The sequence below is a fragment of the Hemitrygon akajei genome, chromosome 7 (genome assembly GCF_048418815.1).
Source record: "Hemitrygon akajei chromosome 7, sHemAka1.3, whole genome shotgun sequence".
In the NCBI taxonomy this organism is placed as follows: domain Eukaryota; kingdom Metazoa; phylum Chordata; class Chondrichthyes; order Myliobatiformes; family Dasyatidae; genus Hemitrygon; species Hemitrygon akajei.
The window spans coordinates 77,196,276-77,211,049 of record NC_133130.1 but is presented as its reverse complement, the minus strand read 5'-3'; the positions used below and the strand labels follow the sequence as shown (position 1 = coordinate 77,211,049).

At 39.5% G+C, this 14,774-nt stretch overlaps 1 protein-coding gene across 3 annotated transcripts in view; it reads right to left on the bottom strand.

Moving 5' to 3' along the window:
• The window catches only part of kif16ba (kinesin family member 16Ba), a 163,964-nt gene that overhangs the window by 80,095 nt on the left and 69,095 nt on the right, over positions 1-14,774 (bottom strand). For all 3 annotated transcript variants that reach the window (XM_073051259.1, XM_073051260.1, XM_073051262.1), the window contains exons 13-15: positions 9,150-9,269; positions 8,206-8,257; positions 4,329-4,466 (exon numbers count right to left, since the gene is read on the bottom strand). In XM_073051259.1, the coding sequence (XP_072907360.1) occupies positions 4,329-4,466; positions 8,206-8,257; positions 9,150-9,269 (310 nt within the window). The remainder of the gene's footprint in view (positions 1-4,328; positions 4,467-8,205; positions 8,258-9,149; positions 9,270-14,774) is intronic.

Here is a 14,774-nt window from a genome sequence, read left to right as displayed (position 1 = left end):
GGTAGAGGGATACTGTATTACATTATTAATCCTATGAATAACATATTGCTCTTGGGTTTTGAAAAGACCCAAAAGGTTCCTAGGAGGTAAAAATAAATATTTAACCTGATTTGAAGTACCTTCCATCTGTTACTACAACACTGAAATTAAACAAGCACCTGAAGTAAGTTTTTGTGTTTGTATATAATACAACTTTTGAGCAGGAACTTACACAGCTATTTTTGCTCAATCATAGCCAATATAGTGCATATATCCTTTATAAGACAAAGGAGCACAATTAGGCCATTCATCTATCGAGTCTGTTCTGCCATTCCATCATGGCTGACTTCTTATCCTGCTCAATTCTTCTCCAGTGTTCTTCCTGTAACCTTTGACACCGTGACTATTCAAGACACAGCCATCTGTAGCAATGAATTTCATAGATTCATTACCCTCTGGCTAAAGAAATTCCTCCTCATCTCTATTTTAAATGGACATATAGCTATTCTGATGCTGTGCCCTCTGGTTCTAGACCTCCCCCCACCCACTATAGAAAACATCCTTTCCTCATCCACTCTATCTAGGCTGTTCAATAGGTTTCAGTCAGAACTCTCTCATTCTTCTAATGTCAGCTAGTACAGCCATCAAACACTCCTCATATGTTAACCCTTTCATTCCATCATCTTTGTAAACCTCCTCTGGATCCTCACATATTTTCTTAGATAAGGGACCCAAAACTGCTCGCAATACTCCTAGTGCAGTCTGACCAATGCTTATAAAGCATTGCCCTTATACTCCAGTTGTCTCAAAGGTTCAAAGGTCAAATTTAACGTCAGAGAAACGTATACAACATACATTCTGAAATGCTTTTTCTTCACAACAAAATGAATCCTAACACTGCATTTACCGAAATCACCCTGTCAATTTACTGAATCAACCTGTAAGTTAATGTTTAGAGAATCCTGCATGATGACTTTCAGGTCCCTTTGCAGCTGATATTTGAATTTTCTTCCCATTTAGAAAATCGTCTGTACCTTTCTTCCTTCTACCAAAGTGAATAACCATACACTGCCCTACACTATATTCCATCTGCCACTTCTTTCCACGTTCTCCAATTTGTCCAAGTCCTTCTGAACACTCCCTGCTTCTTCAACACTACCTGCCGCTCCACCTAACATTTACTTTGTCCGCAAACCCAGCCACAAAGCTATCAATTTCATCATCCAAATCACTGAAAAGAAGCAGTCCCAGCACCAACCCCTACAGAACATTATTAATCACTGGCAGCCAACCAGAAAAGGCTCCCTTTATTCCTATTCTTTGGCCTCCTGCCAGTCAGCCAATCTTCTATCTATACTAGAATCTTTACTTTGAGCTCTTATTTTGTTAAGCTGCCTCATGTGCAACATCTTGTGAAAGGACTTCTGAAATTCCAAGAAAACAATATCCACAGACTCCCCTTTGCCTATCCTTCCTGTTCTTTATTCAAATAATTCTGAAAGATTTGTTAGGCAAGGTTTCCCCTGAAAGAAACTGTGTTGACTTTAGCCTACTTTATCATGTGCCAAGTCCCATGAAACCTCATCCTTAATAATGCACTCCAACATCTTCCCAACCACTGAAGTCAGACTACAATTTTCCAGTCCTCCAGAACTATTCCAGAATCTAGTGATTCTGGAAAGATCATTACTAATGCCTCCACAATCTCTTCTGCTACCTTTTTCAGAACTGTGGTGTGTAGACCATCTGCTGCAGGTGACATATCTACCTTCAGACCTTCCGACTTCCCAAACGCTTTCTTAGTAACAGCAACTACTTCTGCTTCTGCCTGCCTTCTGACATGCTCAAACCCTTGGCACACCACTAGAGTCTTCCACAGTGAAGACTGACAGAAGTTTGTTGGCTATTTCTGTGCCCACCCCCCACCACTAACTCGCCATCATCATATACCAGCAGTCCAATATCCACTCTCACTTCTCTTTTATGGCTGAAAAGACTTTTAGATTATTGACTAGCTTACCTGCATATTTCATCTTTTCTCTCGTTAGGGCTTTTTTAGTTGCATTCCCACTCATTTTTGCTATATTATATGCCTTCACTTTTCCTTTTAAGTTGTCTTTGACTTCTCTTGTCAGCCCTCATCCTCCCATTAGAATAATTCTTCACTCCTGGGATATGCCTATCCAGTGCATTGTGAATTGACCCTAGAAACTCCAGCCATTGCTGTTCTGACATCATTCCTGCTTGTGTCCCCTTCCAATGAAGTGTGGCCAGCTCCACTCTCATGCCTTGTAATTCCTTTTACTCCACTGTAATATTGATACATCTGACTTTATTTTCTCCCTCTCAAACTGCATGGTAAATTCTATCATATTATGATCACTGTCACCCAAGGGTTCCTTTACCTTGGGCTCCCAACTCTAGTTCATTATACGTTCCAGAATTGCTTTATCCTAGTGGACTCAATCACGAGCTGCTCTAAAAAGTCATCTTGTAGGCAACCTACAAATTCCCCCTCTTGGGATCCAGCAACCATCTGACTTTCTCATCTAACTGCATATTGAAATTCCCCATCACTATCATAACATTGCCCTTCCAATATACCTTTTCTATCTCCTATTGTAATTTGTATCCACCATCTTGGCTACTTTTCAGAGGCCTGTAAATAACTCCCATCAGTGTCTTGTCTTACCCTTGCAATTTCTTAACTCTACCAATAACAATTCTACATCTTTTAAGAAATTGCTCCATTTTTTAACCAACAGAACAACCCCACTTCTTCTGCCTGTCCTTTTGATACAATGTGTATCCTTGGATGTTAAGCTCCCAACTATGATTTTTATTCAGCCATGACCCAGTGATGCCCACAATGTAGTATGTGTCATTTTCTAACTGCGCTACAAGATCATCTGCATTATTCCATATACTGCGTGCATTCAAGTATACCACCTTTAGTCCTATATCCATAACCTTTTCTGATTTTACTACCATGTTAAACTTCAGCTCATCCCACTGACTGCAATTTTGCCCTATCATCTCCCTGTCCTACCACACAGTCTTACGACACACTGCATCTACTTGTATGCCAACTTCCCCATTCTCAGCTCCATCACTCCAATTCTCATTCACCTGCCAAATTAGTTTAAACCTTCCCCAAAAGTTTTATCCTGCAAGGATATTGGTCTCCCTCAGGTTCAGGCATAACCCATCCTTTCCGTACAGGTCATATTTTACCCAGAAGAAATCCCAATGATCCAGAAATCTGAAAGCCTGTCTGTGCACCAATTCCTCAGCCACATATTCATCTGCCGTATCATTCCCATTCTTACCCTCACTGGCATGTGGCACAGGCAGAAATCCAGATTACTACCCTGGGGGTCCTGTTTTTCAGCTTTTTACCAACTCCTTATTCTCTCTCTTCAGGATGTCCTCCCTTTCCATACCCACGTTGTTGGTATCAATATGTACCAATATACTAGGCATTCCCCGAACAATGCTGTGGACATGATCCGGATAGGCAAAATACCATCCAGATTTCTTTTTCATGTTCACAGAATCTCCAATCTGCTCCTCTAACTATGGAACCCTTATCATTATTGAACTCCTCTTCTAACCACCCCCCACTCACACTGCCTTCCCTTCAGATCCACAGAGCCAGACTCAGTGCCAGAGACCCAGTCACTGCAGCTTCCTGCTGATAAGTCGTCCCAATACCTCTCAACAGAATCCAAAGCGGTATATTATTATTAAGGAATGGTTACAGGTGTTCTCTGCATGGGCAGCCTATACCTTTTTTTTCACCTAAAGTATCTGCCTCCTGCAACTTAGGGATGACTACCTCCCCTATCTGTTACCTTCTCATTCGCCCATATCAGCCAAAGGTCATCGAGTTGCAAATCCAGTTCCTTTACACAGTTTCTAAGGAGCTGCAGCTCAATGCATTTCTTGCAGATGTAGTTATCAGAAGGGACTTGAAGTCTCCCAGAGTTCCCATATCTTACACAAGGAACACACAACTAACTCTAGACTCATTATCAGCAAACTAGCTATGTACTGACAGACAAAGAAAAAAAAAACTTGCAAGAAACTTACTTAGAACTTCCACCCATGCTTACCCAAGCCTGTTGAGTCAAAGTCCCTCACTCTAATACTGGCCCACTCCAACAATGGAGCTCCGCTTACACTTCCCTTTTCTTTTTATTGGCTCAAATAAAACTCACGCCCAAATGAGACATTCTTTTCAAATAGCTCCTGCCTTGCAACAATGTCTCTCTCTTTCACTCACTACTTCAAATTATGTATAGGCTTGATATAGTTATTAAGTAAACATTTCCCCTGAATTCACTTACCTTGGTTTAATTGAGTAGACTCATTAATAGGATTTCCATTGACTGAACACTGTGCACCATTCAGTGGAATTACAGTTACTCTGTTATTCAGATTTTCAAAGATGCAGTGTTCACTTTCTAAATCAAGTCCATGGAGCACTGCAAGAAAATTGGTAAATGCAAATATGATTACCTATCAATAACATTTGCTTTTTCCACTTGTAGTTTAGGTCACTCTTACACTAAATAGCTCTGAACATATAGTTAACCAAAGATATATGATTAAATCTGAACACCATTTTGAAATGTTTCCAAATTTTAGTACGACCTTTGATAAAATGGCCATAAATGAATCGGGTTTAGGAAAGCCGATTACTGAATGGACAATTTCAGAATGTGAAATACTGCTGCATTATAGGAGTAAATCTTCCTCAAGATCTTTGGGAAACAATAAATACGCAATTAGGCTTCAAAACGTATAAAATACAAATGTGAAATATAACAATTTGTATTTATGTAGCAATTTTATTAAACCTAATTGCCTCCAAGTTTTCTTATGAGGTAAACAAGTTAAGAAGATGACAAGTAAGGAGATATGACAAGTAAGGTTTGTTTTTTTTGTTATTCATTTTCATGATATATGTATCACTGACCAGACTTTTATTGCCCATCTCGAAGTGCTTTTAAGAGGTGATAAGACTCCTTCTGGAATTATTTCAATCTTGCTTAAGGTACTCCTACAGAATTCAGACCAAATGGAAGATGAGAGGTCAGCAATAAAAGTTATGCAGGCTTGAGACCTGGATAGGAATTTAGGTGAACGTGTTCCCATGCACAGCTGAATTTGTTCACTGTAGAAAAAGGTTATAGGTTTGTTGTTGGAGCTGCCATGGTGAGCAACCGCAGCAATATTTTGTGCATTTTGTAATAGTGGTAGAAAACAAATGCATAGGGTGGAGGACATGGTGTCTCAAAGCAAAATACTTTCACCTAAAATTAACTTTCTTTGTGTATTTCTTGTTTCAATTCATTGCTTGTCACACCAGACAGTCAGCCACTCTTGTCTGGCGCATAGTGTCAGGATTGGTCTCCTTTCAGATTAACCGGGTCACGGCATGAATGCTCCTGACTCGAACCTTTTTTTTTACAAGGCTGAGTGGCTAGCTCAGCGCTCAACCTGGCATGGATGGAAAGCATGCCTGGGGAGAGGTTGACTGGGTCTGAACTTGGGAGCCTTCGCTTCCGAAGTCCGGCGCTGTTGCCACTAAGCCGCCAGCCAGCTCTGTATTTCTTGTGAAAGAAAGATTATAGGTAATTCAATCTCGAACCTTTTGCCAGATTTTAAAGAATGTCTTAAAACAGGCACAGTGCACAGAAAATGCATACACGTATAAAGAGTAATTGCTAGAAGCTTCAGGACAACTAACAGCAGGAAAGTGATAAGAACAAGAACAAAGATTAATGAATGGGGGTGGGGGAGAATGAAGCCTCAAAGAGGAATATAGTGAGGGATAAGGCTGAAAGACTTTTAGTGAATTTGATGCCAGTTCAGGCAGCAAAAACAAAGTGCTAGGAGTGCAGAAACTACTGAAGGTCTAATGGTTTTCATAAACTGAGGTGCACTAAGAAAAACTGACAAATGTATGGAAAGAATCTTCAGCTGCAGTTGAGTTGAGACAGAGGTAGATGTGGAAGTGGGCAACTGTTATTGCGCCAGGGAAAAAAACTCTATGATGGAGAAGATGGAGGTAGTTCAATAGAAGTAAACAGACCCATAAAACTGTTTGACATAGCCCAATGGATCGACTAGGGAAAGTAACAAAGTTAAGGGCACATACAAAAGGTAATACTTTCAGTCTTCTTAATGACGTGGTTCTTCAAGCAAGACAGGACATGCAGTTAGACACCACAAGAGCACAGGCGAGTATGTTGCAGTGGAGAGGTACAGCTGGATGTCAAGTTATTTTCAATAAAAGTCATACATACACATTCTGCTACAACATCTAGATAAAATAAACATTAAAATAATGTGTTTGATTGAGCTTCTTTTTGCAGAGTGGGCCGAGAATTGATGAGGGCAGGGCAGTAGACATTGTCTAGGTGGACTTTAGCAAAGCTTTTGACAAGGCCCCATATGGTTAGTTGATCAGGAAGGTTAGATATCATAGGATTCGGGTAAGCTAGATACAAAATTAAACTAGATACAAAATTTGATTAGTGGTAAGAATCAGAGGATGATTGTGAACTGTTGTTTATCTGATTGGACTCCTGCAACTATAAGTGTGCCATAGAGATTGGTGCTAGTTCCACTACTGTTTGTCATCTTTATTAATTATTTGGATGAAATGTAGTTGGTGTAATTGGTAAGCTTATGGATGGTATCAAAATTGGTGTTATAATGGACAGTGAAGATTATCTGATATTGCAACAGGATTCAGATCAACTGGGGAAATGGACCAAGGAATGGCAGATGGAATTTAACTCAGGAAAAAGTCTGAAGAGATGCATTTTTGCAAGTTAAACAAGGGCAGGACTTACACAGTAAATAGCAAAACAACAAGAGTGTTATAGAACAAAGAAACTTCTGGTACAAGTACTTAAATCCCTGAAAGTGGAGACATTGATAGACAAAGTGGTGAAGGCATATTGTATCCTTGCCTTCATTGATGAGGGCACTGGGTACAAAAGTTGAGACAATATATTTCAATTGCATAAGACATCGGTGAGACAGAACTTGAGAGTATTGTGTGCAATTTTAGTCACCCTGCTGTAGGAAGGATGTCATTAAGTTAGAAATAACCATATAACCATTACAGCTGAATGCTTACCCTCACCTAGTCCCACTGGCCCGCACTCAGCCCATAACCCTCCATTCCCTTCCTGTCCATATACCTATCCAACTTTACTATAAATGACAATACTGAACCTGCCTCTACCACTTCTACTGGAAAGTGGTGAAATGGTGCATTAAAAAAATTCCAAGGATGTTACCAGAATAGAGAGCTGAGAAGAGACTGGGGCTTCCCCCCCCCCCCCCCCCCATGAAGCATAGGAGGCTGAGGGATACCCTTACACAGGCATGTAAAACCATGACAGGCATAGATAAGGTGAATGGGCAGAGTGTTCTTCCCAGGGTAAGGGAGTCAGAAATTGGAGGGTATAGACAAGGTGAGAGGGGAAATACTCAGAGGGGCAACCTTTTCCACACAGAGGGTGATGAATGTACAGAATGAGCTTCCAAAGGATGTGGTTGAGATGGATACAATTACAATGTTTAAGGAATTTTAGACAGGTATGTGGCTAAGAAAATACTTATTGGATCACGGGCCAAATGCAGGCAAATTGGACGAGGTCAGGAAGGCAACTTGTCAACATGAATGAGTAGGGCCAAAGGACCTGTTTCTGTACTGTACGTATAACCAATTAGCACTATGACTATAAGTTAATACATGGCCACGTAAGATAATTAAGGCAAAGCAGTTAAATTTGTTCGAAGAAACCTAGAGGAGATGAAGTTAAGAGCAAGGAGATTCAGAAAAAGAATTCCAGACCTTAGATGTTTACCTCAGGGGCATACATGAAATCATGGTTAGCAACAATTAGACAACCTAATAGTTGCAAGGAAAAGGAATCGAATGAATGGCTAAGGAATGTAATTTGTAATGGGGATCCATTTTCTCAGATTTATTGGAAGGAAATTTCAGGTCATCAAGTATCGTTATTGAGAATATAACAATGAGCTAGAGCAGGTAGCCACAGATGAAATCTCAGGTATCTCTGGAAATGTTGGCATGCAAGGCATTAAGATGAATAGATAGAGCAGGTAGCCACAGATGAAATCTCAGGTATCTCTGGAAATGTTGGCATGCAAGGCATTAAGATGAATAGATCAACTAACCAATATCTTGCTCAGTAGCGGCATCTTCTCGCCCAACATACGTCTTGCCCTCCTGTTGAGGAAAATCACACATATTTATCAGGTGGAAGCAAAGTGAAAGGACAATTACTGCTAAACCAATAAAATCAAAATAAATAACCTAAGAGACTCTCATTCCAAATGTCCTAATTTGGAGTTAATAATATTCATAATAAGGAATATAAATTCAGCTTACATAATCTACCATATTTATAATAAAGAGCTACTTTTGGTTCTCATTTAAGAAGCTGAATTAATTACTTTAAATGACTAGTTTAGTCATATTTATAGTAAATATGTTAAAGCATTTTAAATAGAAATGTGCACAATCAATGATTTTAAAATAAAATCTGGAACATTACATTTGAAAGAAACATGATATTTTTATGGACAATGAAGTAAATACTGTTCAATACATGAAAACTGTGCATTATTATTCCTCTACATCACTTTGTACAATTTAGAGAAAACTCTCCACGATGTTCCTTCTGTGTCTGGATTTCAAATCAATGAATACTTAAGTTTGTACATTTTGTCATTAGCTGATGAATTCTCACAAAATACTGGAGGAACTCTGAGACTCTACACTGATGAAGGGTTTGGCCTGAAACTTCAAGTGTACATTTTCTTTCAGAGATGCTGCCTGAGTTTCTCCGGCATTGTGTGTGTTTTGATCTAGATTTCCAGCATCTGCAGAACTTCTTGTATCGTAGTAGATGGATCCTTACCACTTTTATGTGTGAATCTACTTTCTTGACTAAATCTCAGGTTTTTTTTTAAGTTATTGATACAAACCTCATTAGATCTTAACTTACAATATATTACAGCAAAGGAAAGCGGTTTAAAATTTTTTATAATAGAATCTGTATTCAATTCTTCAGGTACAATCAATTTAATATTTTCTAGATTATAACAGTCAAATTCACCTTGAGATGGTACAAAATAATTCCTGTACTAAGCAAGTCATCATCAATGCCAATCAAATGAGGTAATTCAGAATCCAAAACTACACCGATTCCTTCTTTTCGAAGAGCTAAGGTTTCTTCCTAAAACAAGAATAGATTTTTGACAATTATTACCTTTGAAACAATTAACATATTTGTTACAAATTATACAACTATGGAACATAAATAAATAGCTGGAATAGGAACTTGGACTTTCAGTAATGATTTTAATCGATTGGAGAGCAGACTTGATCATCTGCTTCATTTTCAACTCCCATCCCCATAAACCCTAATTCCTTTAACATCCAGGTTTTTGCAAAAGAACACAATGACTAGGCCTCCAGAGCACAGAATTCCAAAAGATATACCACCATGAATGAAGAAAATTAATCTCATCTATTCTGAAGCTACCCATTACTCATTCAGAAACTCTGCCCACTTCTATAGACTCTGGTTCTAAACAGGATATGTTATATTGAAGGATTTCACAGTGAGAAGCTGCATTTGTATTAATTCTAATTATCAGCAAAGTATTTTTGAAATTGTGGCTCAAATTTCACATTCATAAAATATCAAGGTGTTGGAATTTGACTGATAAATGATGTAGGAATTGAACTGAAAATTGAATTTGAGGCACAGTATCAGCCATGACGTTACTAAATGGTCAATGTAGCCCAATTCCGATTTTTTTCCTTATTGTTATTAGTGCAACAGCAGAGATGCTTCAGATAAAATATGAAGATGACTTTGTACACCATCATTTAAAAAAGTGGCCTTAATATTAAGAGTTAGCAAAATTTCAGCAAGTACATCTTGATCAGTTCAATGAATATTCATATTCAGTATTTAATATTTAAGAAATATTTGAGCAAATACACACACACACACACACACACACACACACAGTGCCTATAAAAAGTATTCATTCCCCTTGGAAGCTTTCATGTGTTATTGTTTTACAACATTGAATTACAGTAGATTTAATTTGTTTTTTTTGACACTGATCAACAGAAAAGGACCCTTTCATGTAAAAGTGAAAACAGGTCTCTCTATATATTGTAGCAAATATAATTAATTATATTGCTTATTAAGTATAAGCAATCTTATTTAAATAATTCATTGTGAGTTATATGCACAAATGCTTGAAATGCAAATGCCAAGACACTACCAAGTGATACGTGTGGGTCTCACCCAAAGTTAGACTCACATTTCAGACTCCCGTATCTTCCTTTGAATTGGTTTGATGTTTTGAAGTTACAAAACTTAACTTTTGAAGTGGCAATGAGGTATTTCTAAAATGAACCCGAGACAGCTATTGACCTGTTGAAGCACAATGAGACGTTCAAACTAAAAAAAAGTGAGGAAATGGCAAGTAAAAAACAGCCCAGCACACACAGAGACTGTTGAGTTAAAAATAAAAGTCAGAAAACGAAAGAATTCACAGGTTCATAAAGAGTGGGTACCAGACAATAAAATAATTTTTTAAAAAGAGCTATACTGGCTGGCGACATCGCAAAGATTGGTGTGTTTGATTCCACTAGAGACACCTGAGCAAATTGAATGGTATGTTGAAGCAAATGAAATAGCCAAGAGAAACGAGCACCAATATTATTGAGTGCTTTGGATATAAAGGGATATAGTTTGCTTTGAAATTTAACTGCTCCAACCAAACAATCTGAAATGAGCTTTGTTGATATTATGAAAGTAATGTAGAACATTTAGAACCAAAACCATTATTAATTGCAGAACGCTTTAGGTTTCATAAGCGGAATCAGAAGGTAAGGGGAGCCAATTTCAGTGAACGTGGCTGAATTAAAGAGATGGTCTGAGCATTGACAGTTTGGTAACGGACTTGATGACGGACTAAGAGATTGTTTAATTTGTGGAATCTTACAAGAAAGCATTCAAAAACTGCTCCTAACTGAAGCACAGCACAGATTTAAAGAGCAGTTGAAATCACTGTTTGAATGGAAACTGCAGCCAGAGATGCAAATAATTGTAGTCAGAAATGAAAGTGAGTGTGAACAGAATTGCAACACCTAAACAGAAACTGGCCTGGCCAAACAAATTGTGTTATTGTTGCAGGGGCTCAATACACTAGATCAATGCAGATTTAAAATCAAAATTTGCAGGAAATGCAACAAAGAAGGACACATACAGAGTATGTCAGATGGACAAATATAAATGGACTGCACAGGGAGAGGAAAAGATAAAAAATTTAAGTTACAGTTTCAAAAAGAGCACCAATCCAGATCCTATTGATGAAAAATCTGATAATGATGAGAGTGAGACAGGACTGACTTGCCTTGAGATTTACAATGTGTATACTAGCAACAGACAAACAATATGGTTTACGCCAGAAGAGAATGGCAAATTAATTCATATGGAATTGGACACTGGTTCAGCTGTTTCAGTCATTCCACAAAATGCATTTGAATGGCATTTCAAAGATACCGAACAGAAGCATGCAGATATCCAGATAAGAACTATTACTGAAGAAAAGTTCATTCCTGTGTGAAATACAGTAACAAACCACATTGAGCTTGTATGTGATAAAACAGGAGGACCAGCATTATAGGGGCATAATTGGCTAAGACTACTACAACTTTATTAGAGATCCATCCACCATTTGAATGCCACATCCCCGCGACAGAGTAAACTGAAAGTGAACTAAGAAAGGTAATGGATGATGCCACAACTGCATCCATGCTGCAAACCATGAACTGTTGCTCAACAGAAGACAAACAGGTGTTGGTGCCAACCTCCGTACCTCTGGTTGGAAAGCATACTGGACCAAGGAAGGACCATACTGCTCAGAGGAATCATGAACGCAATAAAAGCAGTATTTGTAGACAACGCACCCGAGGAAGCCTCTGATACGTTAATCGGGCAGTTACTTGCAAAATGTGGCTTGATTTTAAGCTGAAAGACCATTCAAGGAGCTTCAGGAAAGTTTCAAGCTTTCAGCTTATGTGAGTATAAAGAACCAGAATCTGTGTGTATTAAGGTTATTGCACGAACTTCAAGTGGGAAATAAAAATCTGCTTCTAAAAGTAGATTGAAAGACAAAACCCAGCTGGATGAATGGAAGATCAAAAAGGAGTAAATGGAGATATGAAAACAGAGGATTCATCCGATGACATTGTGGATGTGGGAACCAAGGGGAGAGGTCAAGTTCATAAAGGGAACATTAGAAGGATTAACAAGAGCACACTCCAGAGAACTAAATGCAGTTTCCCAAGATCAAGATGCACACCCCCAAAAAATAAAAAGGGAAGAAAAGTGTCCAGAGCTGTCAGAACCACTTCTCAGTCTCAGAATCAACTCCTAAGCCTTCAAACCTCAGATTGTTTTCATAGCCACGTATCACCTGCCAAGCCTGTCAGGAAAGATGCTATTCTACAAGAGTAAGAAAGCCTCCACAGCAATTAAATCTTAAGGCCTAGATGGGACAATTTAAAAATTAACTGTGCTGTGAATGTCTGTGTATAGTACTGTATTATAAAGTAAACGTGTATTTTGCTGTGGGGACGCGCGAGTCCTGGACTGGATGTCCTGCTCATCTAAGGAAGGTGTAGCATCTCCTGTAGCCTCTCCTTTCCAGGTGTAGTGATCGCCACAGGACCACTGTTTGGCTTGCCATGCAGAAGGTCACTAGCATATGGCCTCTCCTACACTACTGTACCCATAGCAACACCTTCACGTGGCATCCCTTTTATTATTGAGTTTGCCCTGTCATGGCACAACTGAATAGCCAGCAGTATAACTAGGAGGGCAAGCAGGGCTCATTAACCTTGGGTGGCAGCCAGCCAAGGAGAACAGCTCCGATTCCAAACCCGGGTAGTTGGACTCATTAGCCTTGGCCGGCAGTCTGTCTAAAAGGAAAACTCCTATACTCAAGCTACAGCCTTGTTTTTTCTGTGTTGTTTTTATGTAGTTCAGTGTAGTTTTTGTACTGTTTCATGTAGCACCATGGTTCTGAAAAATGTTGTCTCGTTTTTACTGTGTACTGTACCAGCAGTTATGGTCGAAATGACAATAAAAAGTGACTTGACAACAATTCACCTGGTATCATTCTGTAATTTACAGGATACATATACAGGCAGTCCCTGGGTTAGGAACGAGTTCTGTTCCTGAGTCCGTCTTTAAGTCGGATTTGTACACAAGTCGGAATAGGTACATCTAGTATTATTTAGCATCAGTTAGTCAAACGTTTGTCTTAGTATTATATTTTACCTTTCTATGCATATAAAACACTTAAGAAATGTATGTATTTCAATAATTAAATCAGTGGGTTGCTTAGTAGTAATTGTAGCTTTCATTGGGGCAGGGCCTTTCACATGCTCCATTATTCTCACTTTATCCTTTACCCTTTAAAACTGATCTGATCGTTGACCGACTGTAGCTTAATGCTTTTCCCATGACCAATGGCATTTCACCTCTTCCCGATCGCTTTATTATTTCCACTTTATTTTCAATCGTGATCATTTTCCATCAACAGAACAGAAACACTGCGAATTTAGCAGCAGCCACGGGCAGCGGGTCCTGTGCTGCCCCGGGTCCTAAAGTCCACCCGCACTGAGACAGGTTAAATGGGACAAGTGGGGGCGGTGCTGACTGGAAAAGGGGGGGTGTCAAGGTGAATCTTGCTAAGAACATTTTAAGCAAAATACAAAGTTAAACACTCAACAGTGTTAATGGCAACGACTTAAAATGGCGGACAGTGTTCTCCTTCCTCCATTCGTAAGTCAGACACTCATAACTCGGGGACTGCCTGTAGCCACAATTACTCACCTCTGCCATAACAGTGACAACAGTCCTCTTGTCCTTACCCATCACTTTATCATCCTCCATAACTCCAAAGGGATCCTACACTAAACACATATTTATCTCCCCATTCTGCAAGGATTGTTCCCTCTGCAATTCCCTTGTCCATTTGTCCTTCCCCACCAATCTCCCTCCTGGCATTTACCCCTGCAAGTGGCCTAACTACCATACACCTATCTGCCCATACAGCTCCACTCTTACCCACATTCAGGGCCCCAAACAGTCCTTCCAAGTGAGACAACACTTCATCTGCAAATCAGCTGGGATCATTTATTGTGTCCACTGCTCCCGAAGCGGCCTCCTCTATATTGGTGAAAGCCATCATAAATTGAGAGACCGCTTTGTCGAGCACCTCCACTCTGTCTGCCACAAGCAGAAATTCTCTACTGCCAAACATTTTAATTCTAATTCCCATTCCCGTTCTGACATGCCAGTCCATGGCCTCCTCTTGTGCCAAGATGAGGCCACCCTCAGGGTGGAGGAGCAACACCTTACATTCTGTCTGGGTGGCCTCCAACCTGATGGCAAGAATATTGATTTCTCCTTCTGGTAAAAAGAATACCCCCCACTCCTACCTTTCACCTCTTCTCATCTACCTATCACTTCCCCCCGGGTCATCTACTCCTTCCCTTTCTCCCACTCTCCTCTATCAGATTTCTTCTTCGCCAGCCCTTGACCTTTTCCGCCCACCTGGCTTCACCTATCGCATACCAGCTAGCCTCTTTCCCCTCCACCCATCTTCTTGTTGTGGCAGCTTTTCCCCTTCTTTCTCAGTCCTGA